This window comes from Acipenser ruthenus, chromosome 7, assembly GCF_902713425.1.
Source record: "Acipenser ruthenus chromosome 7, fAciRut3.2 maternal haplotype, whole genome shotgun sequence".
Lineage (NCBI taxonomy): Eukaryota > Metazoa > Chordata > Actinopteri > Acipenseriformes > Acipenseridae > Acipenser > Acipenser ruthenus.
The window spans coordinates 1,176,328-1,202,996 of NC_081195.1; the positions used below are offsets into that span (position 1 = coordinate 1,176,328).

At 40.0% G+C, this 26,669-nt stretch overlaps 2 protein-coding genes across 4 annotated transcripts in view; one reads left to right on the forward strand and one right to left on the reverse strand.

Annotated features, from left to right (window-relative positions):
• The window catches only part of LOC117415698 (actin filament-associated protein 1-like 2), a 41,749-nt gene extending 39,543 nt beyond the window's left edge, over positions 1-2,206 (forward strand). For both annotated transcript variants that reach the window (XM_034026357.3, XM_034026361.3), the window contains one exon: positions 367-2,206. In XM_034026357.3, the coding sequence (XP_033882248.3) occupies positions 367-393 (27 nt within the window). In that variant the 3' untranslated portion in view covers positions 394-2,206. The remainder of the gene's footprint in view (positions 1-366) is intronic.
• LOC117416199 (von Willebrand factor A domain-containing protein 2-like) lies at positions 2,193-26,620 on the reverse strand. Of its 2 annotated transcripts, XM_034027275.3 has the most exons (14): positions 25,040-26,620; positions 19,960-20,021; positions 17,792-17,866; positions 15,374-15,507; positions 13,972-14,081; positions 12,599-12,790; positions 10,091-10,224; positions 9,705-9,837; positions 9,185-9,240; positions 7,694-7,801; positions 6,513-7,091; positions 5,255-5,806; positions 4,581-4,703; positions 2,193-3,925 (listed from the first exon to the last, which is right to left on the reverse strand). In XM_034027275.3, the coding sequence occupies exons 2-14, from the start codon at positions 20,009-20,011 to the stop codon at positions 3,801-3,803; spliced, it is 2,373 nt and encodes a 790-aa protein (XP_033883166.1). In that variant the 5' UTR covers positions 20,012-20,021; positions 25,040-26,620; the 3' UTR covers positions 2,193-3,800. The 2 variants fall into 2 exon arrangements, with proteins under 2 accessions (XP_033883166.1, XP_033883167.1); XM_034027276.3 differs by lacking the exons at positions 19,960-20,021; positions 25,040-26,620 and adding an exon at positions 18,230-18,598.
• Positions 26,621-26,669: the final 49 nt, after the last annotated feature.

The window sequence follows — 26,669 nt, forward strand, 5'->3', positions numbered from 1 at the left end:
GTAACCTGTGACATCATCTGTATCTACTGTAGATCTGCCTCACAGCTGACACAGGTACTGCATTCTACTTCATTCTGAAGATCAGGCTTGAAGAAAGGGCAATATGAAAGTGGCTCAGCTGCTATTGTAACAGGACGGAGGCTGGGCTCGAACCGACAACCCAGCGCACCACAAGCGTCTTAACCACAATGCAAAAGAGCCGGGCTCGTCTGCACTCGTGGTTTTAGAGCTTTTAATCTCCTCTCATCTCACCGACGGGACAGAATCCGTAACGGCAGAGCATCACACAACGCTGCCCGTTACACTTTTACATAAGCATGTTTAATAGGTGCATGCAGCACTGATTATTTGTTTTTTGTGTCACAGGAATGGGAGAAGAAGGCCACTGGTTAGAAAGCACCCTCCCCTTTGCGTCACAGACTGGAGCCCTGCGGACAGGCTGACTGGAGAGAGCTGCTCTGGAGAGATCTACCCTGTAATACAGACTGGAACCCTGCGGACAGGCTGACTGGAGAGAGCTGCTCTGGAGAGATCTACCCTGTAATACAGACTGGAACCCTGCGGACAGGCTGACTGGAGAGAGCTGCTCTGGAGAGATCCACCCTGTAATACAGACTGGAACCCTGCGGACAGGCTGACTGGAGAGATCCACCCTGTAATACAAACTGGAACCCTGCGGACAGGCTGACTGGAGAGATCCACCCTGTAATACAAACTGGAACCCTGCGGACAGGCTGACTGGAGAGATCCACCCTGTAATACAAACTGGAACCCTGCGGACAGGCTGACTGGAGAGATCCACCCTGTAATACAAACTGGAACCCTGCGGACAGGCTGACTGGAGAGATCCACCCTGTAATACAGACTGGAGCCCTGCGGACTGGCTGACTGGAGAGCTGCTCTGGAGAGGTCCAAGCGTCTCCAGCATGAACTGTGGAATCCAAAACCTGCATTACAAAAACCTATTCCTTTTACTGTACCACTAACCAACCCGAGTGACAACCAGCCAAAATAATCTTGTTAGGGTTACAAGCCTGTTCATCTGGACAAGAACTCTATGTATGTTGACATCCCCACGCTTCTACGTTTGTTAGAGCAGAGGACTGGGAGGCTGATGGAACCATTTTCTTACAGTATGACTTCACTTCCTGTTGCCTCATTCTAAATTCCGTGCACAAGATTAAAATTGGTGAGCTAGTTGAGGTAGTCAAAAGGTTTGCTTATTTATTTGACTCTTTATTGTACTCTTGTCTTTCAAGGCTGCCAGCTTCACTAGGTATTTAGTATTTTAGTACTTTTGAAAATGTATCACAGTTGTTGTGTTATTCGCTGAGTAGGAAATGTCTTTAGTTTATTTAAAGAATGCTTTATAATGATCCTGAGACCAGAAGGTATCAAGCCCCATTGAATAAAAATGTACAGCTTGAAAGTATTTTGTAATTGTTGGGGAAGGTTTGAGGTCATGAGTTCAGCTAATCTTCAGTGATATCCAGGAGCACTTTGTCCCCTTTGTGCCAAGAGGGTGACATTTTTTGATCTTTTTAGATTTTGTGAAAAAAAAAAAATGAATTGCAGTATTAGAAATTTACCACATGCAAAAAAAAATAAAAATACAAGTAAACAGACGTATGGAGTAAAGGTATTTTCAGTATTTATTTACGTATAAATGTACATTTGCTCAAAAAGTTGCAGTTTTGCCTATGCAAGGAACGGGAAAAAAATTAAAAAAACCTCCACACGAAGAGCTGTTAAGAGTAGAAGCAGGACAGGTTAAGGTTATGAGGTCATGTTATGTGTGAAAAGCATGGAACCGGATATTGAATACAGAATCAGAAATAAACAACCCAGCTCTTCAGAAGACCCAGCTCTCCAAAACTGGTGTATTTGTCGTTTTATTTTAATAATAGTGTTCTGCAGTTGAACATAAAGGTTGGCCTGGGAAAATCAATCATTTCTATATGTTTTGAATCAGAAAAATCCTGCCTTTATAAAAAAATTGCATGCAATAGCCATCCCGCTTTCTCCAAAGAAGGTCTGCTCTGGAAGTGTATGTGCAGACCATGTATATTTTATATGTATGTATTTCATGTATGTCTTCAGCAAGGTTGTAAATAAGCGCATCTATAGTTTAAAGAGTTACTTTGAGATGTTGATGTATACCAGTTACACCGCTACAGATTTATTCTAATAAATGTATAAATCAAAAGCTGCACGTTTGGTTTATTTAATATGTCACACCTTGGGAGGGGGTGGGGTGGGTATATAGCTAAGGGGTTGATTTGATTTGATTGACCAATACCCCTACAGGATAAACCACCCCTTGGGCACTGGCTGGGGAATCCCACTGACTTCATCAACACCGAGTCATTCCAGGGGGATTCCCCAGTGCTGTAAAACACTTCAATGGAATCCAGATGTGGCTTATTCTAGCCGGCAATATGCTGATCAAATCAACCATGTATCATAAAGTCATTAACACAGCAGAACACACGATGACAAAAACATGTATTGCTGTAAAACATGATTGCATTAGATATGCAAAAAATTAAAAAGCAAAAGTAGTATACCATAACCATTCACCATCACAACAGTGTTTGCCGGCAACACACACATTATTTGACATGATAACAAGGCAGTCGACACAAAACAATAGCTAACTCTGTCACATTTTTTTATATTTGGGTAAAAAATGTATTGGATATTTGTTTAGAAAAATGATGAATCTGAAATTCAGATTTCAAGCAGAAATATGGACCCTACCCTTAACCCTAAGACAATGGGGGCATTCCACCATGAACAAGAACCAGAGGTGCTAAAGTAACGCTTCACAGCCAAGGCAGGAGAATCCATCTCAAGCCTCATAATCATTCGGCTGGGCTGCTAATGATTTTTACATTCGGCTGGGCTGCTAATGATTTTTACATTCGGCTGAGCTGCTAATGATTTTTACATTCGGCTGAGCTGCTAGCACCGTTTTAGAGTCTCACATTTCGAGTCAAAAGCAGTGCAGTAAACGGTGGGTAGCTGGTAAAGCTTAACACCTGGTTTCTGATATCCTGCTTAGTTATAATTAGTATTCCTACACGATCAAGAAAAATAAATGTTTAAACCACGTTGTACACTGGATTGAATACTAGGAAAGGATGCAAACAAAATATGTTGTGTTTTTTTTTTTTATATCTACAATATAAACACAATACAATGTAAAGAAAATGAAGCTCAAGGCTGAAGTTATATTTAAAACATCTAATTCAAAAGGGTATAATAAGATGTTAGGGTTTTTTTAAAAAATATAACCCATATTGACAACACAGTTGAAATAAATATGACATCAAGCTGTGATAAATTATGTATTTTTAATTTTTTTTTCAACAAACACTATTTCCCATGAAGCTCATCAGTTGCCTTGGTAGAACTTCAGACTTCAGTGTCATAAGACCGTCCTCATTATTATTATTATTATTATTATTATTATTTATTTCTTGGCAGACGCCCTTATCCAGGGCGACTTACAATTGTTACAAGATATCACATTATTTTTACATACAATTACCCATTTATACAGTTGGGTTTTTACTGGAGCAATTTAGGTAAAGTACCTTGCTCAAGGGTACAGCAGCAGTGTCCCCTACCAGGGATTGAACCCACAACCCTCCAGTCAAGAGTCAAGAGTCCAGAGCCCTAACCACTACACCACACTGCTGCCCATCTCTTATCTCTGAATTACCATACCCCCTTCCCATGAGGGTGCCAGCTTATACCAGGTAAGTACAGAGCCCTTTCTCCCGCGGTGCATGGTCTCAGTGCTTGTGATCCGCGTGTCGTCTCCTCTGATGAGGTTTATTGTGCTTCTGTTGCCTTCTGTTGTTTATTCGTAAGCCTGCGGGTCCGGGGAGATCCCCTCTGCTCGGAGGTCTTGTGCTTCCTAAATGAAAAGAACAAGCCAAGCTACTGAGCAACATTTATTTTTCAGGCTTTCTCCTGAAAGTAGACCTTCGTTCGGAGGTATTTTAGTCATTCCTGTGGTTATACTGTCTGTACATATTAGTACTTTACATCTGATTGCTCTAGAATTAGGGCTACCAGATGATTCCATGTGCACTGGGACAGTTTGGGACAGTTCAGGCTTTTCAACTAGCATCACAGTGCAATCTGGTAAGAGTTGTCCTGCTGTGAAAGGTACCTGAGACAGGTAAAATGTTCCAGATTGCACTGTGATGCTCGTTGAAAAGCCTCAACTGTCCCAAACTGTCCCAGTGTACATGGAGTCATATGGTAATCCTAATTCTTTAACATGTTCTGAAATAACATTTCAAGGTCAACTGTCTAACTATGAGCTTCCCAGCAAACAAAAAGTGTGTTTCAGTGATCCCTCCCATGAACATGAATAGACTGCAGCAGACTAATGGGAGTGCCAGTGAATTACACCATGTTAAGAGGCTTGGCAATATTTCATTAGAGCCGGAGGAAAGCTGAGAATCAAACAGAAACCAAAAGTTCAGACATGGGAGGGTAAGATGTAAACACCAACTTATATATATATATAAAAATTTAAAAAAAAAGAACGCAGCAGAACGTACTGTTTTCACAGTGCGGTCCCTCCCAGCCTCGACACTCACAGCGATAGCTCCCGTTCCTCAATATACAGATCCCATCATTCATACATGGGCTCGGTTTGCACACATTCACTGCTTTCTTGGCCTCTGGGGAAAAAAGGAGAGCAGGTGGTAAGATATACAAGATTGCTGTAACATGTTTTAGGTTGTTACAAAGATACTCAAGAAAGGCTTAGTCGATACGTTGGTCAATTGCACTTTATATGTTTCTTTACATTAAGCATCTCTAATTACTGTGTATTTACAAAGCAGTTACATAGTAAATACATGTGTACTTACACATAATTAACCCTAACCTTAAACTTAACCCTAACCCAATCCCTAACTCTAACTTCAACCCATAATTCTTACTCTTTTCTGATACAATTGTGTACTTACTGTACATACGTCGTGCTAAAGGATTTCCACATTAAGTACATTGTAACTACGGATAATAACAGTGCAGTTATATCTGGCCATCACTTCTATCCACTTCAATTGATATATGCTCCATAAATAAACTTAATGCTAAACTTAATCTCATTCTATAATCTAAATATACCAAGCACAAACAGCAACTAAAAAACAACAGAACCTTGGATTTAAGATGCAGTGATGGCAATAGTGCAATCATCGGCATTTCTTCTAAAAACTTTTACCTTCACACACTTTCTGAACAAGAACATCTTCAAAGTATTTCAGGTCTTCATAGGAAGCGACCGGGATCATGTGGTCCTCAGAGCCAGCGATCTTGAGCAGGGCGTCTCTCTGAGCATCCCCTATCCCGACCACAAACACAGAGATGCCGTTATTCCGGATTCTCTGAGATGGGACGGCAGCGTCGTCACCCCCGGCCCCATCAGTGATCACCACGATGGCCTTGTTGACTCCAGGCCTGGCTCCCTTCTGCACCGTCATGACGTTGTCATGGATGTGGAGCAGAGCGCTGCCAGTGGAGGCCCTGCCCCCGATGTAAGGCACCTGGTTGACTGCCTGCATGACGCTGGTGCCGGAGTCGTAGGTGTCCAGGGCGAACATGGTGCTCAGCTCCCTGCCGTAGGTAACCAGCCCGATCTGAGTCACGTCGCGGTTGATGTCAAACTGAACCGAGGTGCTCCGGACGAAATCCCGCAGCCGATAAAAGTTCTCATTCCCAACACCATCCGACGCATCCAGGGCAAATACAAGATCCAGAGACTGAGCAAGACACCCTGGAACAAGCACATGAGAGGGAATCAAATCAGCTTTTAATGCTGTTAACTATAATTGGTATAATTATATAAAATCAGGGAAAAAATCTTGTGCAAAGCTGCAGTTTATTGTGTTGAAATGGATTTCCCATGTCTAGCTAGACAACTGGTTAATAAATCAATGATTTAAAGATGTTTGTAACTAATGCTGTACAGAAAATCTCTAAGACGGAAATGGGACTGTATTCAACTGCATGTCGAGTTTAAATAAAGGTGAAATCTGTTTTGAAAAGGCTGTGTTAGATAGACCTCCTGTCCTGTTAATTAAAATGAGAAAATAAAACAGGAGAGATGGTCTACCTAATTTAATCATCAGTAAGAAAGGGGTTTTACCAAAGATATTTTTAATGTCATGTTCTTGTTTTATATTATCCTGAAAGTTAATTGTTAAATTGACTGGCAACCCAAATCTTAATGCCCAATGAGAAGTCTATGCTAATAAAACTGCCACCCAAGTCTTGCCCAATGAGAAGTGTATGCTAATAAAACTGCCACCCAAGTCTTGCCCAATGAGAAGTCTACACTAATAAAATGCCAGTTTCCCTTTGTTCAGATATTTACAGCTGCACATGTGGGCTCAGTTGTAAGATGAGAGAGGGGCTTTGATTTGCAGCAAACTTTATAGAGACAGGAGTTTAAGTCACACAACAGAAGACTGAGATTATACCTTGGTTATCCACGCTGCATATTTTGGATCTCAGGTCTGGGATTCTGCTGAGGAGATGCTGTGGGCTGGAGTAAGTTATGGTTCGCTGTGGATTTCCTGTTATCTTATTAAGATCCTCCTTCAGGAACTCTCCGCCCACCCCAATGATAAAGATCTCTCTGTCCCTGGTGTGTTTGGCAGGTTCGGTCACAGAGTCTTCAGACCCGGAATCCGTCATCAGAACCACAACCCTGGGCAGGTCATCCTGGACGTCAGCGAACACTGGGGTGCTCTTGAACCCGAACTGCGTGACGTAGCTCAGGGCTTTCCCGGTCCTGGTGCCCCCTCCCCTGTATCTCATGCCATCGATGGACTGAAGCAGCTCAGGAATATCTCTGTACTCCCCGATTTTCATTTCCATCCTCACGTCGTCACTGTACTGAGCCAAGCCCACGTTAACCGGGGTATCTGGAGTAAGGACTGCCTGTACAAATCGCCTCATGAAGGACTTGTATCGGAGGAACCCCTCCAGGCTGACGTTGGAAGAGCCCTCCACCAAGAAGAGAAGATCCACACTGCAGTCCAGACTCAGCTTTGGAGCTTTAAGAAAGCAGGAAAGACACATTAGTGTGAATTCAGATAAATATGTGTGTTTATACATGCAATTTCACAGTGCAACCTGCATTGTGGTAACTGAATATTCATCTGTAACTTGCAAAACACTCAATCAAATTGATGTAAAAACAGATCTTCATCACTGTACTGTTCGGGTAGTGATAAAGGTACTTAAAACCCAGTAATTAAATATTCCGGAAAAATCAAGAGGTCTCAAGTATAATAAACCAGCTCTAGATTTCTTTAGATGTGACTTTCTCTGGTTGCCCAGTTCGATTCATTCAACATTCCCATTGGTCCTGCATTCAAAATGAAGTTCACAGACAAGCCGAAGGGCTCGGTCCTTTGTTCTACGCATTAGATCTCACTGATGAGTGATCACACCCCAGGCACCCTGCTGTTTACTTTCATACACAAAAAACAAGTCTTGTTTTCAAGTCAATCTGGGTTTAGATTTGTAAAGTATAATGTGATGGGCCTTGATGCTTTTCATTGCATTTCTTAGTATAACAAGTTTTCCCATTTTTCTTTTAAGTTCTCTTGTGGATGTAACGAGTATCTCAATAGATGTTTAGGGAGCATCGTACCACAGTTGGGGTCTCCTCCAAACCCCACAGGACAGACACAGCGGTATTTTTCTAATCCGTCTGGGATACAGGTGCCTCCGTTGTGGCAGGGCTGGGAATCGCACGGATCTGGAGAAAAGAAGAAAAGCAAACATCACAGCTGTTTGTTTGTTGTCAAAGCCAGGCCGCGTATTGAAGTCTGCACACCCCCCAGGTCTGCACACCTGGGTGACCTACAGGTAATGCTTGCTGTTATTAGCAAGTGGTTAAAGAAAAGGGCTTGTAACCAGGTGGTCCCCGGTTCAAATCCCATCTCAGCCACTGACTCATTGTGTGACCCTGAGCAAGTCACTTAACCTCCTTGTGCTCCGTCTTTCAGGTGAGACGTAGTTGTAAGTGACTCTGCAGCCGATGCATAGTTCACACACTCTAGTCTCTGTAAGTCGCCTTGGATAAAGGCGTCTGCTAAATAAACAAATAATAATAATAATTAAACAATTCAACCCGAACCCATTAACCATCAGCTTTAAATGGGGGATGCCGACAATGATAAGATGAATGGAGTGAGATCTTGCACAACCATGGTATAAATAAACTGATAGATATGCTTTCGTGTTGTTAAGTGGATTCGGATGAATTGGAACCTATGAACTAGGTTTTCAATAGACCGTGCTTGTGAAGATCATCCACACAAAGGTGTTAGTAAGTGGACTCAGCCATGTTGAAGGGCTTACTGGACCATGTTTGGTCCCATAGAGAGATATGATTAATCAAGATTGAAGTCTAAGAAGATACATTGCTTCTTTAAAAGCAATACTAATGGGATTTAACATTTTACCAATAAAACATTTATCAGGATTATGTTTAAATAATGTTAAAAAAAGAAAGACTTCTACTCAAAACTTTTGTCATAGAATTGTTGTTTATTTTGTAATACTGTACAAAATACCCCACATACTCTTTAATTGAAACTTAAACGTTTGCTCGTGACATTTTACAACTACCAATGAACAAATACTGTTCAACCATAGGTTCCTATTCTTCATAGGAAGAGTCTGCACTGTGGGGTCTGGGTTTGACCTCTCAATGGGTTAGTTAGGTAGTTAGGTGCAGCAGCTTGGGGCAGGCTTGTCATGGAATCTTATCCAGGGAAGAGAGCTCTGTAAAGGGTGGACACCCAGTAACACTGCCCTTGTAAGGGTGGACACCCAGTAACACTGCCCTCGTAAGGGTAGACAACCAATAACACTGCCCTTGTAAAGGGTGGACAACCAGTAACACTGTCTCAGCCTTTCAAAGAGTTTGTTTAAAATGACTCTATTCCCCTCTGAATAGCTGTTTTTGCTCTTGCATTAAAACCAGGGTTGCCTGTGTGGCATAATGTTAACATCCTAATAATGTTGAATGCAATTAGGCAATGCTACTACATTTTCAGTTTGGTATTACTGACTTATAACTGATGATTTTCAAATGTCTGCTATAAAAGTTTATGGTAATAAGAAGTGACACTACCTGGGCATATAGTTCTGTAGCATGTGGCTTGATGTTTTCTATACACTCTATTCCAACTGCAACAAAAAAAATACATACACAAATAAATAAATAGAATATAATCTTCACAGAATACGGACGTTTCTGGTTCTCATCCATACTGAAGTGGAATACTAAAGAAGAGTCTTTAGTTGTGCTTATTTTCTCAGCATATTCATGTTCTGGTCTTCTCTGAATGAATACCAAGTTCCTTACTGTACACTATGAATATAAAGCATGATGCACATAACCGAGCCGCCATGGCACGGGCTACTTCCCTTGTATCATGTGCACTATATAGAATTCTATTACCCAAGCTTCTCCCAATATTTGCAAAGGCATGCATGTTTTATATGGAAAATTACAATAATCAATTTGAAGACTAGCAGTCTACTGAGTAAACATTCATGAAATGCATTTTAGGAAAGGTTGTGTAAATAAAGTACCTTAAATAAGTAAAAAACAGAAGCAATCTTAGAGGATGTTAATTGCAGGTACTTGCCTGTAATAGGGGCATAATGTTGTGTGGGGCGCAGTGCTTCCCTTGGATCCTTTCCAGCACATGAAATTCCCCTTAAACTCTTTCACTGTCTCCAGAGTTTTACGTTCACAGGTTCGAGATACAACTTTGCATCCTAAAAAAAATATTTATTATTTTCAATTTAAAGTGTAAAGTAAGTTGTTTCTTTCACATTGCTCTTCAAATAGGGAAAGGTAAGAACATTTTAACAGCTTTCTACTTACAACAGCAAGGCTTTCATGTCCCAGAAAAGACCTGCGCTGGACTGGGGGGTGCCAGTTAGCTACTACACTCTTATACCAGATCAACCCTTCAGTATTATTATTTTTTAAGAAGAGCAGAAGGTATGAACGGCAGAGCTGTTTCACCTGAAGGGACTGCAGTGCAGACGGTGGCGGATGTGAGGGTGGTGTAGAGGCCATTGACTGCATCATCGAAATGTTCAGCAAACAGAACGTGCTGCTCTGTGGGCAGGCTGGCCAACGTATGCAACTCATCCCACCTGGAACATAAAGATGCATTAGCCAGTTACAGACAAGAGGTCCGTACAAACCACAGCTGAACAGAGAACCGAACCCCGGGAACATGGAATATAAACAGTATCTCAGCAAATGTGAACTTCTTTGGAATAACAAAATTTGTACTAATATTAAAAAAAACTTTAAGACCTGTTTTTTTTTTTGTTTGTTGTTGTTGTTGATAAACATTCTCTTACATAAAACTGTGAGAATAAATTTCTAGTCCTGTCTAAAACAGGAACTGCAAACTTGATGTAACAAACTGTTTTCTTTTTTCACGGTTTTGTGACCTCATATACAAACGTACACATACTAATGAGCTTAATAAGAACTCAGATTCTTACAGAATTACCCAACTGTCATACAAAGTGACTATGGATGAGAAAGCACTCCCATCACCCACATCAATACAACTAGCGAAAGACTTAGCAGTTTGTCTTCGATTGGGAGCTCAGTAATCTGGGCACTGAACAAGCACGGCGCCTTCATTATAATGAGTTTCATTGGGAACAATAAGAATTTAAAGGGTTCATAAGATCATTTTTATTGTATTGTGTTACATGTTCCCATGTGTTGCTACAAATGTTTACGTAAGGTATGTGTATTGTTTTAATTGTTTTAATTTTTTTTTTACATTTTGACAACATTTTTAAACTTTTAAATTGCATTCCCTGCTCAAGATGGCTTCTCATGTACCCGCATGGACCTCTCAGAACTACATTTCCCATCATCCTCCTGCTCACTGGTAAATCCACCTTGAGGCAGGGAATGCAATTTAAGTTTAAAAAAGTGGTAAAAATTAAAATACACACACCTCACGTAAACAGTTGTAGCAACACTTGGGAACATGTAACACAATAAAATAAAAAGGTCCTTATGTACCTTAAGATTCACATCCCAAGATGAGAGAGAAACAGCAACCTAAATAATTCAAGCAGTTTTTAAATTATGTCACAGTTAAATGATATGAAGAAAAAACTCATTCAATGTGTACAGATTACGACAAATATATGTTGAAACTATTTTAATATATTGAAATTGCAGTGCTCTCAAAAACATTAGACAAAAGGTATCAGCTGCTTAATATCTCAGCAGCCCATAAAAAAGTGCCCATCCAAAGGGGCCTACAAGGACCTCCCTGGCCTAGCTGAATTCTCCTCTAGAAGGACCTTCCCATCCTATCTGGCTTACCCTGAGGTTAATCAAGCTGTCAGCGTTTACTGGTGGCTTATCGGAGACAGCTTTACAGACACATGCTCTGTGGTGAAGTTCCTTTCTCACCCACAGCCTGCCATCATAGCAGTGACTTCGATAACCATAGTTTAATCCTAGCTGTAATGAAAACCCATGGGGACCACTGCAGCTTTTTGGCCACATAACTCCCACTTTACAGAAGCCAGGCACTAGCAGTGGGATAAACCCCAGAAAAAGAGCTGCCCGCAACTGTGAATGGACCCTACAGCAACAAGCAAAACAGAAACCGCGAGACTGAAAAACTAAGAGAGAACATAAAACTTGACCAGTCTGCACCCAGCTACCTCCAGACCCTCATCTCTCCCTACACCCCCACTCGACCTCTCCGCTCCGCCTGCACTAGAAGACTAGCTCTACCACTGCTACGCTCCCCTGCCTCCAAAGCCCGCTCCTTCTCCACCCTTGCTCCGCAGTGGTGGAATGACCTTCCTACAGATGTCAGGACTGCCCAGTCCCTGACCACATTCCGGCGCCTCCTTAAGACTCACCTCTTCAAAGAGCACCTGTAGAACTCCTCTGTTTGTATCCTGGGACACTATCACCCTTCATGTAAATGTGCTTTATTTTGCTCTTATCAGCCCCTATTTTACTGCATTTAATCCTGTACTTCAGAATACTGTAATCTGCCAAGTTTTTAACCTGTAGTACTTTGTATTTAATCACATCCTGATGTAACTATCACTATTTAATCATATCCTGATGTAACTATCACTATTACCCGCTGTATTATTGAATTGTGGTTTGTCAAACTTGTACTTTACTTGAACAAAAATTATTGTATTTCTTGCTCTTATTGTATTACTTGTATTGTAACGCTTGAAATGTTTTTGCTTACGATTGTAAGTCTGCTAAGAAATAAATAATAATAATAATAATAATAATAATAATAATAATAATAATAATAATAATAAAACATAATTACCTCATTAATCCACCACTTAAAACACTACCAATTCTTTATCACAATAACTTGTATTGAAAACAATGCTGCTCAGTTATAATCCGGATCCACGTGTAAAACACGTTTTCTTTGTGTATGGTACCATTATGTAATCGACACCTTTACAGTGGTCAATACCTGGGAAGTTTCTAGGATTGCCTTACCTGGGATACTTGACCCCCACAGCGAATATCGTGATGCCTTCCTCTTTCAGCTGGCTGGCAGGCTGCACAGTTCCCTGGGATTTTCCGTCAGTGAGAACAATGAGAATTCGAGGCACCGTGGTGTTTCTTCCACCCGGGAATCCTTTCCGAAGGATGTACTTCAGAGCCTGACCAGTCTGTGTGCTGCCGCCCCTGATAGCAAGAAACAGGAACACTCTTGTTACTTCTATGGGAAAAGTCTAGACACCAGGAAATACCCTAGAAATGAATTATCTAGCTTTCCATGCTGTCCAAAAAACACTGCAGCCAGAGATAGGGGCCTTCAAGGTCCATTAACTTAGTGACAAGACTGAAAAGCAAACTCTCACAAACACATACATGCAGACCAACATGGAGGACAAGACAGCTACTTAGCATTGTCCCTTCAGAGAAGTTTCAAAGCTACAGAAAACTAATACAGAAGAAGCCGAGAGGGCAGTGCGGATCATTTGATGAAGGTAACTGCATGCACTGACCCTAATTACAACATCCCTTACGTGTATGTCTGGTTTTAGTTTGTTTATGTTGTTCCACCATGCAGCTCACTTGCATATTGGAATGCATGAATTTTAAAATCACAAGCAATCCCTGAGCACTTCTGTTAACAGGCAGTCATTAGAACTGCCAAACGGACCAATGCTGCCTCGGCTCTTGCACTGGGCTAATCTCAAATTAATTAGATTTTAAACAGCCGTTTTCAGAAATGAAAGAGTATAGGGGATTATTAGCCTTTAATACTTAGAGAGTCTAAACTTCATTCTGTCTCCAGTCATGCTTAAGCAATGCTTAGAATACTTACGCTTTCAAATACGTCGCGGGGCCTGTATCAGGGAGACAATTTCAAAATAAAAGCAGCTGTCTCATTTTTAATGCTATAAATATATATTACAACTAAAACTACAGTATTAAACACCCTTATTTTACAATAACTGCTCCAGGAAACCATTATCATTTTTGTTTTTTTTTAATGAAATTAATATGTTCCGAGTAAAAACTAGAATAAAACCTGTTTGCAGGAGGTACAGTGATTGCCACTTAAATAAACGATATAACCCTGTTTATTTTTCTTTTACTTTGACACTTTAACATGTTCCCTTTCATGTGGGTTTCAGGTTGTCTTAAATCAGACTGGAATTATGAATAGAAGTTCAGCTGAATAATGCAGAAATATCCTAGCATGTGTGTTATTTGTTCTCACATCCACATACTTGTTCAGCAATATGAAGTGTGATTTGAATCTGAATTCCCAGAGCGTATGTGTAACAGCTGCTGGTAAACTGCATTCAAGAGTTTGTAGAGCTATCTTAAAAGGAGAATATACACTCAACACTTACTTGAATGAAAGTTTCTTTATTCGCTCCTTCACTTCGTCTTTCGTTGGGTAGGAATTCAAGGAGAACTCAAGTCTGGGTGTTGAGCTGTATTGGATAACTCCTACTCGTACCTTAAAGACAGGAGAGTGAGGGTTAAAGAGCTACAAAAAGTCACAACAGTATGAATGATAAGATTCAGCAAAGGGATTCATTTGGAGACAGCTCGTGCACAGACCAATATACTTGAACGTGTGCAGGTTGATGAGGGTCACAAAGGACTATAGTAGCAACATTGCAGTGTTGTGTTTACAACTTTATAGACATGGTTTATAGGGATTGTTCATGTTTCACACAGTAGAACATAAAGATCAGGTTTCACCTGCATTCCCCAATGCGGCTACACTGACTTTCATATGAAAGCCACACTGTATCCAAACTGACTTACATTTGAAGTTGTTATTGAAGTTGTGCCCTCGGATTTCATTATATACTGATGAAACTGTATTCTGTTTATTAATGCATGTTTCAAACCCTGCAGAGTAACAGTACTAAGTTTATTTGAATTCTCTAGCTTGCGCTTATCAAACAGATCACAGTTGTTAAGGATTATAAAAGCAAATGTATGCCTAAGCCAGGCAACACTGAGCTTCAAAAGCTTTAAAACTGAAGGAGCAAATCCCATTCTGTTATTTTCCTGGAAATCCAAACAGCTCCACTCATACACACGTGTACCTTTTTTGTTTTTGTTAATTTCCAATGTGTACAATTTGTACCATGGAGGATAGACATGTTCTGTCGATAATAATAAGCCATTGAATTCATTACTACTGTACTTGAAATGTATTTGTTTACGACTGTAAGTCGTCCTGGATAAGGGCGTCTGCTAAGAAATAAATAATAATAATAATAGTTATACATTGACTATATTCAAGAGTAAGTAGCTTAAAATGTCACTTGTATTGCTTTTCTAAAATTCCCCTTCTATTTTATGGTGTTTATAATCATTCCGAGCGGTGGGTCTGTTGCGCCGAGGTTATTTTTCTGTTAATATGCCTTTATCTGGCTTTGAGCTTCCATTGAATTTGTCTAGCGAATCCTAATTGCCGGGACTAAACAGCCTTCCTCATTCCATTCAAATCGTGTGACAATATGACCTCATGTACACTCTCTGCCCATATATATATATAGATATAGATATGTGTCAAGTGTGCGGGGCTGGCAGAGTTGAAAGGTTAATGGGGTAAGTTACCTGGTTAATTCAACATGCTGCATGCCTAGATGTGCCCCTTGGATTTGTATTTACCAGCCTTGCGTATAGTAATGTAAAAACACACACGAGCTCTTCGCCAAGTCTTTCATATGTCTCTCAGTAATTATACCTATGGCTCCGAGAGATCTGTATTCCTTCAAGTCCTATTCTTACCCTTTCTGGATTGATATCCAGGGCATCACAAAGCTTGAATGCAAAGTGCTTGGATCTCTCAAAGCTGCCTTTCCCAATGCTGTAGGAGCCGTCCAATAGGAAGAGCACATCCACAGCAGTAGAGCACTGCATCACTGGGGGAGAAAAGATTGATACACAGGTATGGGGTGTCAAACCAATTCAACAGCTAAGGGAGCTCAATAGGATTTCATAGCATTTCATAGAAGTAACAAGAACATGCTCTGTAGTTATTTTATAATGAATTGTACAGCACTGAATACTGCCACAAATTCACAATTAATTCATGTAGAACAACAATTTATTTAGGAATTTGTAAACAACATTTAAAAGTTACCATACAAATATAACCAAGTACAGTACATGGTGCTATATTTTATATTTCATTTTCATAGGTAGGTAAGTAATAAACATTTAAAAAGTTACTGGATGACTTCAAATGAGATTTTAAAATTAAAAGGTTTTCAAAGGCATCTCCTTGAGATATTCTGTGAATGAAGCCACTATTTTTGAAGTATTTTATATCAGAGGTTGTTCTCAGCAAAAGTTTATACTTTTAAGTAAGTCACTGTGTATCTACAGCAGTTTTTTGGTGGTATGATTTGTCTCTGTTATTAACTAGGTAACACAATAAAAGAGTTCCCCACAATTAAAACATTAAAATATTTAAAATAAAAGACTAAACAAACCTTGGAATTTGAAGACAGACTCCCATCAACATGACATTTAGACAGTGCGTTTATAAAACAACCTTATTATACAAAAAGACAGATTGTCTAACAACGTCATGTACAGATGATGCGAGTGCATGACTGCGAAACAATTTTTCGATAACATTAGGTAGAGAAAACTATTGTCTATACTTGTACTGCTATCTAAATACAGCACTATTTACATAACACCAGTTGCTTGCATCTGCTCTCCTCACCAGAAATGCCTAAAAAAACGCCCTCACATATAAATTTGCCGGTACCTTAATTACTGCAACATGACATACACTCTTTGTATAACATGCATGACTGAGCACCCACTTGTGTAACTCACGCTTCTTCTATACCACTCTATCAAATACACCATACTACTGCAGTATATACAATACTGTAACCCATGTATACAGGGCACCTTAATGCACAATCTATTTATAATTAGCGGAAATTCTCCCTATATTCTGTAAATTACTGTAGCAGATTCCAGAATCTTGGAACACAATGAAACTGGAAGTTTGGGTTTATTTGGTTGAAGACTTAAGGTGATGCAACAAAACATGTGACTCGATCCAAGTCATGCCGCTGCAAACCAGTTTCATTGGGTAAATGGAATCTTCAGTACCACTGCTACTCATCTCCAAATCTCTGCCTGCTACCAAATACAACTTCATTACTACAGCTCGATAGCGCTGCTTCTGCATGCATACGGGAGACCTGCAGTCATGACGTTCGCATGCTGGCTCAATAAATATATTGAACTGAACTGACAGGAGCCATCAGGTGTGAACTAGAATTATATTACCCTACTTCTACAGGCTTAAATGGATGCCTGTGAACATTATGGAAGCTGCCGTGTTTTAGCTTGCCTGAAGGGTAATTGCACTGTATGTCTGCTCTTGCAGGACCCGAACGTTTAGAAACAGATTACACGAGACACTGTCTTCATCCCTCACTTCTCATATTCAAACTGCTGCTTCCCAAACTCCATAAAAAAAATATAAAATCAGTAATGCTGGAGCAGTTGAAGTAAGAAACCCAGTCTGTAATCCTGCTAGACTGTCCCTATTTCACGAAAGCGGAGGTATTTGTCCGGTTGTGTTTGTGCTTTGGTTCTTGTGGTCCTACATGGTGGAAGATGATACTGTCTGCATATATCTGTGCGTTAAGAAATATCTTGTTGGAAATGAATCATCAATATCTATATATTATACAGCAATCACTCAGTTTTGTCCCTGTCCAAATAATGTAATGCATTTGAATACAGTGGTCTGCTACATGTACTACTCATGCACTGACAGTAAAGCTTCCTCGAGACACAACATCTAACATTCAAGCAGTTATGTGACATTTTGTACTGTTTCTCCCATATTTTGGCATGCATGTTTTTTTGGTTTTTTTTACAATGCTTTATCATACTTACCTGTGATTGACCTCACTTGCTTATGCTTTGTGATGATTTTATCATAGTATACCAAAGTAAACTTCAATAAGGGTTGATACTGTTCTTAACCCGTTTTGATTTTGAGTTTCTTTAACACAGCTATGGCACAAATGTCGTGTGTATCATCTTAGGACTGCCCATTGCTTTGAGCTTGCAATCTCTGAAGGCACTGAAAAAATAAACGGCGCTCCTCACTATGTAAATATTCCATACGATCAGCACAAAAAAAACTTAGAAACTGGAATCACTTACACAGTCCGGCAGTATTAATCTTCACAATGGTCTCCTGATTCGCATGGAGTTCTTGTACACAGTCTGAAGGCAATGCTGTGGAGGAGAGTATATAAAACACTGAGAAGATGTGCGGTTTTGCATGCTGCTCATACTGGTTACACAAGAACAGAAAGACAACCGATATCTCTGCAGTCTTTCACAGGCTGAGGTGGACTCATGATACAACAAACAGGTATTTCTGTCCCAAGGTTTGATCCATTCTCAAAATAACTGTTCTCTTCAAATTTAGAAAATGTGAGGCTATAACCAGTCAAATGTAGGTGACTCATCTCAAAATGACATGCCGTTTAAACCGAGCAAATATATTAGTCTTTCGGTTATCCTCCCTTCACCCCATCCCCTTAGGCATGGCCCCTTGACCTCAGTGGTGTCAGGCAACAGGTTTATTTCACTCACGCTCTGACGCTCATCAGCTTTCAAGTGTGACAGCTGCAGGTAACTGATCACGTAGGAGACAGGTATTCGCACAACACTGACCTGTGTGTGAAAATGATTTATCCCTTCACTGCACTTCTATGCAAGCAGACAGAATAAAAACCAGAACAATTTACTTTCATTAAATTGACATCACATCAAACTAATTCAGTCTCTTCAACTGTCCCTTAGTTGTCACTTATACTGAACCTGAACATGCCAAAGGAACAGATACTGCCTGAGGGGTGGGTGACCAAAGAAAGAGCAGATTAAACATTCTGAGGCACGTTCCTCTAATAAAACATGACACTGTTAAATGCCTTACTTGTGTCACTTCATTATCGTGGAACACTGGTTTGAGACATGGAAGCGCACAGGAATAATAAGTGTATGTCCACAGTACAAGAGACTCTGTCAAGTAGACTGGTTTAATAATAGTAAGTGTATATCTATGTACAAAAGACTCTGTCAAGTAGACAATGGTTTTGGCTGCTGTCTTCACCACTGTAATCAGTTACTTTAATAATCATTGCAGTAATAACCAAAAGTTAATTATGAGTTTGCCACAGGTACCCAGTGTTGATAATCTCTATCTAATCTTGTATACTGTAATTACCATTGGGACAGGATCTCAGGGATAGGGTCTGAATCTGGTCTGTGCGTAAAGGTTACAAGTAAATAAAAGTAAACCTTTCTCCTAATACCACTCCCCATTTCAGCCCTTCACACACACACACACACACACACACACGCACACACACAATGGGCTAGCTTGAAATTGTCCTTCTTGCTTGGGAATATCAACAATTCGCAACACACACGGCACGGCATCTGGCACTGTTTCAGATGAGATTTTGTAGTTCCCATTGTTCCCATTTAGACCAGACACTGGAATGTGAAAACATTCGGACAAGCAAATGTTTAATTGGACTGAATTAGCACTCGGGTCTAACACATTAACCTGGAGTTCTCAGCAGTAAATGGATAAGCCAGCAGCTCATCAAGCAGTGGAAGTTTAGGTTTTCATAGCGCTGAGCCGTCAGAAGGAACATCATGCTTATTTTACCCTGCAGACACTGTGGTGCAGTTAAACTGGGTAACCCATGTGTAACCCATTCTACCATGAAGAGGTGTGGCTCAAGCAACACCACTTTCCTAAATCCCATTCCTGCACAGCTGTAGCTGCATGACTGTACTTTAATCACTTGAGCAGTGACGTGTCTGTGGGAACGTGTGGAACGATGTACTTGTTAGGAGTGTTCCGTGTTTCAGACTGCGAATGGATTTTGCACAGCAGGGGGGAATATTAGTGTGACATGTGGCACAACACATCATTGTCACATGGCTTTTAAGGTAATTTAGTTGGTGTTTGGTAGCGGAGAGAAATGAAAGCTTTAAAAGGAACAGATTTAGCCAACTAACCCAGTATAGTTCTACAGAAGCACTGAACAACCAAATGGGGTACCAGCTGGCACTGCAGACAGCTTCACAACAAAACCACTTTCAACGAAAAGGAACTTAATGCTTTATATTTAAAACCAAGAGGCAATAGACTAGACACCTTGGGTAATAGCACAGATATTAGGATGTCAGAAATCATGACCCTGCTGCACAATAGGATAGGAGTGTATTTAAGTATATTTTACTGTTCTTAATTCCCGGTTCAGGGAATGTAAAACTGAAATGTAAAACAATATAAAGTAAGCACATACCTTGAAACAACAGGGCTGTACAGATGAGCCTCAGTGACACTGCTAGAGCCATACTGGCAAACCTAAAAGGAAAAAAAGAAGCAATCAATGCAATTCTAGCACTCTGACAATTAAAACAGCTTCGAAAGAACAATGTGCAAGAGGTGGTTCATAGGGACCTGGTGCAAATTTAAACAAGCAGATTTCCCCGGATTACACATGCTTTTCCCTTAGGATTCTAGAGCTTTGTGATGCCGACGTTCCAAAGCTGAGATCTCGTTTCACAACATATATCGTCTTACACAATGATAACTTGGGCTGGAGTCCAACTGGCCTCCGAGACATGAAAGACATCATGCCCCTTTGTCAATTGGCTGCACCATCCATCCCCACAGAAATGCTATGTTCCCAATCTCTAAATAAATGGAAAAAATGCACCTGTGTGTTTTTTTTTATTATTTTTTTTAAATATACTATCACAATTACACTTGCCAATGGGACAGATATGCATGCTATGGAATAATGGGAATACAATAAATGAATCAATTAAAGAAAACCAGGGAAGACCTTAGTTTGGAAATGGAAACCCTTACAGACTGAGCACTTTAAACTGGCAAATGTTCACTAAAGCCTGCTCTTGGGAATCAAATTAAGTAGTCGTTGACAATAACTGCTTTACTCCATGAAAGAAAAATATTCCATCTCCTCCCACGCTGTACTTAATTAATCTGTTCTTACCGGACCATCAAAACAGTCATCAGAGACCAAAAACATGCCTTTGCAATACCGGCACTTATTCGCTTGGTTTCCTTATTATTTTCTAAATTAAAAAAAACAAAGTGAACCCAAGGGGGCCTGTGCTGCTGCTGTGGAACGCTCTGACTGCAGGTGTATGGCAGTGGATTCCAATGAGCGTTTCAGGAAGTTTGTTTCTAAAACATTCATTATCGTCCCAGCTTAAAAAAGTGATTAATAAGGCTTTGTGATTAGTGATCAGATAACACCAAGCAACAGCAATTGTTTCACGATTGCATGGATTAAATCAAACAAAGATAAATGTATGAAAATATATACCTTCGTTTCTCGTAGTTTATGAGTGTTTGAAGTAATGCTTGACTGTACATAAGGAACATTACTGATATAGTAATTGCTGTTTTGTGTGCTGGGTGCTCTGTTTATTTCACGCACAAGCAAGCTCTTAATGATTACTTTATACATACAGAACTGCAGATGACAGCAGAGTGGAAGTTCTTTAAGAAACTGGTTCCGTGCCAAAAGATACCATCACTGCCTGTCATGTGTACGGACTGTAGCAACACTTTGTTACAAAGTGATTTATCTTCAGCCAGCTGGCAAACGCTTACCCAAAGAGCCTGAATATCAGTTCAGAGATCCAGGTTTGAATTTACAAACGCCCTTTGTTCCAAATACATTTTCAGTCATGATTACTGGTCAAAGGGATTCCTTTAATGAACAGACCGAGGCAAAAGAGGCCTGTGTCCGTGATACGAGTGTCGCTATAACCCATTCACAGACATTATCCTCTAACCCTTATATACTGTTAATAGACTAGGTTCTGTATCATAATTGAAGTGTTTATTTAGTGATAGCGTGTGCTCAATCAGTCAGAGGACCACTGTGCCCTGCTTCATTACAGAATACCATTCCAGGTGATTATTGATCAGTCAGAGGACCACTGTGCCCTGCTTCATTACAGAATAACTGATAGATCAGGGGTGTCCAAAGTTGTCTCTTCCAGTCCTGGTCTTTGTTCCAACCTTGTTCTAAATTGTTTAATTTTACCAATTAAACCTCCATCCAGACCCTGAATTAATTTTACCTGTTAAACCTGGAGTGGAACGGCCCTCTAGGACCGTGGTTGGACACCCCTGTGATAGATTGTATTCAAGAGCCAGACTACCCTACACTCATCAGTTCCTGATAAAGATCTTGAAGCGTTTTTCAGAATCCTGTTTGGACAAAAATGGGCTCAAAAGTCTCATCTTCGACACCTTGTGATAACCATCTCAATTGTCCACCCCCTGTTTGACCGGTGAACCATGCACGCAGGGGGTGGGGTTATTAATCTGCTGGGTGGCATTCTTTAGAGTTGCTTTTACAGTGAGAGAGCTGATAATCCTTGTTTCTGTAGCAGAGCTTCAGAGAGTTCTTTCAATGCCAAACAGAGCGACAATGTAAACACATATGAAAAAGCTGAGGCAGGTGGGCTCAGGCATTCGAGGCAGGCTTCAGGTCAGACTACACTTATTTCCAAACCGAGTTTACTCAGAAGGCTCTGCAGGAAAGGTCAGCCTGTCAGCCCTAATCGACTCCATTCCTCCGAGCTAATGAGAGAAAACTCCACACATCACAGGTTCAACGACTCCTAGATGAACCTACTGCTGCAACAAAGAAAGAATGACACTTAAACTGGATAAAATAACAGCTACTGCTCTTATAGTGAATGCAGGTTTCCAGATTATCAAATGCCAGTCTTAATCACCTTTATTAACTATAATGAGAAAAACAAAGGTTAGTTTTCAAAAGAAATATAATTTAAGATCTCTGAAGCAGTCTCAAGCTGGTTTGTTTCTCAGTCTTGAAACATTCATGTATCATTTTCTTATTTCAAAAACAGGAGTTAATAAATGATTGGAGTAGAGCTTTTGGAAACATGCCCCTAAGTGTACTTTAAAAAAAATAATAATTACGGAATGTATCGAGAACAAGAAGCCATGAAAACATTAACTGCAGAACTAAGGAGCTAAAGTGTAAGAAGCCAGGAAACATCACAGCTTTTTAATACAACCTTCTGTTTACTATTCGTGACAAGCAAACTGCTGCAGCAACAAGAATAATTAGCTCTTGAAGTACTTGGACTCAGTTCAGATAACTTCATAAACCAAAAAAAAAAAAAAGATCAAAAACGCTACTGTGTGCATCAGATCTTTTAACCAGAAACCCGCTTCGCTCAATGAACCAAGCAGAGAACAATGCACTTCTACTTGAACTGTTTTAATAAAGTAAGAATGCAATTTATACTGCATGTGCTGGCTTGAAAATGTAAAAAAAAACAGGTTCAAGGTTGTTGCCACAAATAACTGTAAACTGATTGCTTTGTAAAACTTTCCATTTAAAAACAAACATGTTATACCAGTCTCAATGGAAAAAAAAAAACTACAAAAGGTTACTTCAATTTGTATGACTCTATATATATATATATATATATATATATATATATATATATATATATATATATATATTGCAAACAAACAGTTAATTTAAAGCATGTTATTTCTTATTTTTAATGAACACCCAACTTTGTTGGCTCTCCTCCAGCCAGCCAGTCTGCCTGCCAGCTACTCCACGACGTTAATCACATAACTGCGGGAGATTAACACTTTTCACCAGAGTTCTTCCAACCTAGTGTCATTTTGACAGTAGTTCCCTTGCAAGTCAGCACTGACACACTAACAGACCGCAGCTCAAGAAAAGAAATCAACGTTTACATTTGTTTTATTTGCAAGGTCTTTGATGCAGTTCACTGAAGCTTTGCCTGTTAGTAAATCAAAATAAATGAATACATAAAAGATTAAAGAACATTTGCAAGCTTGTATTTTGATATGCCTAAAGAAAAACGTTTACTTGAGCAAACAGTTTACTTGCAGACGTTATCTTAACACCTTTAGAGAAGGGTTTTGTATACATTAAAAGTGCAATGCACCAGACGGATTGATTTCACACAGCAACAACTACATTTAAATTTTAAAAGTGAAGTAAAAGCGTTATTTAAGTCAGCTACCCAAAGAGATGCATTAAAATTCATTAATGTAAAATCGAACACGGTTATTGGACAGGATAACTTTAATGTATGCTTTATTGATTTATTTACCATTATTTACCATAGGAACACTGTTCAAGGCCCGGGGTCCGGTGTTAGGCAGATTTCTGTATCCCCATAGAATTCTGTATCCCCTTAGATTTGACGCCTGCGTAGATCAAGACCGCAATACGTGAACGTTTGTGTTTCTGAACAGTATTTCATACTTGCCAACATTTGGAAACTAGGTGGGGGGCGGTCATACGTATCATACATATGGGACGAGTCATAAGCAAAAAACACTCATTAACATATAATAGACATATCCCCCCAACTCAACGACACACGACCGATCAGCAGGTGTGTCAGCCGCATCGGGACGCGGGACATTTGCTACTTAATCGGGACTGTCCCGACCATATAGGGACTGTTGACATGTATGGTATTTACATGTAATAAAATTAAAAATGTGTTTTAAAAGAAAAATACAGTTTTATAAGGTTACTTTTAATCAAGGGTATTCGTGTATTGAGCAACGCAGGAGGCTGAGCGTACTGTAGGAAATCAGTGGTGTTAAATGTGCTGTTTTATTTTGCTACAGAATTAGTTTGGTCTTGTTTTCAATATGTGTTGCAAACTGCAGCAGAACTCAATGGTGGTGCTTGACCTGTGGGCTCAAAGTGGCGTGCTCGTACCGTTATTTTGGTTCATTTTTACAGCTGAACATTTAATTTACAGACTTTTTACTGGGTTTTTTTCTTTGAATTTAGTTAATGGCCAGTCTTTGTTAGCACCCCCGTTTGTTTAAGGGGTGCTAAAGTGATTTTTTTTTTTTTTTTTTCCATTCGTTATCACATCGACCACACCACCTTGAGTAAGCCTGATCTGGTCTGATCTCAGAAGCTAAGCAAGGTTAGGCTTGGTTAGTACTTGGAAGGGAGACCACCTAGAAAACTAGGTGCTGTTTGACAACCGATGTAGCCCCCCTACTGGACTACTAATAATAATTTTACAATGGTAATTCAATAATAATTTGAAGACAAAAACCTGAGATCACACAATACAAATACATCATTCACTAACCTTCGGCTGCTGAGGTTACGCTAAACAAGATGCAACAAAAACATGCACACCGACGTAAAGTTTAGCCGCCGTTGCTCAAAAAATAATTAGTATAGTTCCAGAAGTGTGCCGTCTTCAATGGCAATACTATATTTGGTGATTTCGCTAAGATTGCATGTATTATTATTTAGTAAAAGTGAGTTTAGACCTCGTACTTACCATCCACGCACTGGACTGTGTATTCGACACCTGAGCTCTCTGCTGGCTGGCTGTCCCCGCGACTCCCTTGTGAATGCTGGATTCAGAGCAGATTACAGGTTGCAGAACGGACATCTCAAGTACTTCACTTCCGCAGGGAGTAGTAATGAGGGACTCCTGAATCCATGAATGAGAATGCGTGTCTGCGACTCGCTAATCATCTTTCTGTATTTCATTATAGATTTCCCAGGGGAATCGCGAAGAGTAAATCTTGCTTTAAATGGCTTTCACTGTTGGAAGGATAAAGCTATAGTTTGCCACGGTCATTCTTAATCTACGCGGAAATCCCTGATTTTAGAAATCAGCAGAAGCTCTTCAGATCTTGCTGTGAGGTCAGGTTTAATGCAAAGGATTTTTTTTTAATTAAAAGGTGAAGGATCTCGGCGAGGTTGTGTGTGTCTGTAAAGCAATAAGCTGCACGACGCTGGGTTTTTTTAATCAAGCTACATTTCTTTTTCAGATTTCAGATTTATTTTAGCTGGTAGTAGAGGCGGCAACACCGATTCATTATTATTATTATATAAATCATGTCAACACATTGGTTAGTACGTAGCCTAGGTTTCAAAATATATAGAACACCACCATAACACACAATGGTGAATTCAGTGCTATTGGTGTATTACTGATCCTGCACTGCATACTGTATTTTGATAATAAAGAAAACTGTTTATTTGTAATACGTGTTGATAATATCAATACACAATATATTCCCACAATAAACCTCGCTTACCTGATTAAAGCATGACACATTTATATAATATGTTTAAAAGAGGAGCGTCTGGTTGGGAGAACTTATTTTGTCCGATTGACAGAGCTGTTAATACCAGAGTGTAGTAACAATTTGAAACAACAGCAGCTAATTATTCTCACCCCAGTGTTCTGTCCAGAGGGGGTGAACATTAGCTCAGGCCAATTCTCACTCCGTATTCCGTACAGAGCACAGGAGGATTAGCCTAGGCTATTTCTCACCCGGACCTGGGGGTGAGAATTAACCTGACAATGTGTGGATTAGCCAAGGCTATTTCTCATCACCTAAAAATACTTCGGGTACCCGGGTGCTTTAACGAGGAGGATGTGAAAATTAAGTATAATACAATAATTAATCATAGAGCACATCTTTCTATGGTATTTGATTGCATCCCAAGTGCTAAGCATCTCGTTTAACTATTTTAGAAAAATACAAGTACAGCCAAATGCAGATCCTTTGAGCAGCAAACGCTTCCCGAGTTTAAATGACAGATGCGTGGTTGGAAACCCACGCTGCTTCCTAGCCAGCTCAATCGTTACTGTGGTACACAGTCTACACATTGCACGTCTAGTCAACTAAAGAAGTATGGTTAAAATGATATTCAACACCTGATCGCTTCTGATCCTCCAGAATCACCTGCCACTCTCAGGCACGTCTGCTTGTTTTTACACTTGTGCAACTTTGTAAGCAAATGGCAGATTACACAGCTGAACTTCCAGTCAATGTCGGATTCTGTGCACCAATTTCTTTATATAGAGATAAGAGTTAGACCAGTGGTGCACAACTTGGTCCTGGAGGGCCGCTGTCCCTGCAGGTTTTTATTCCAACTGCACCCTAAAGTAC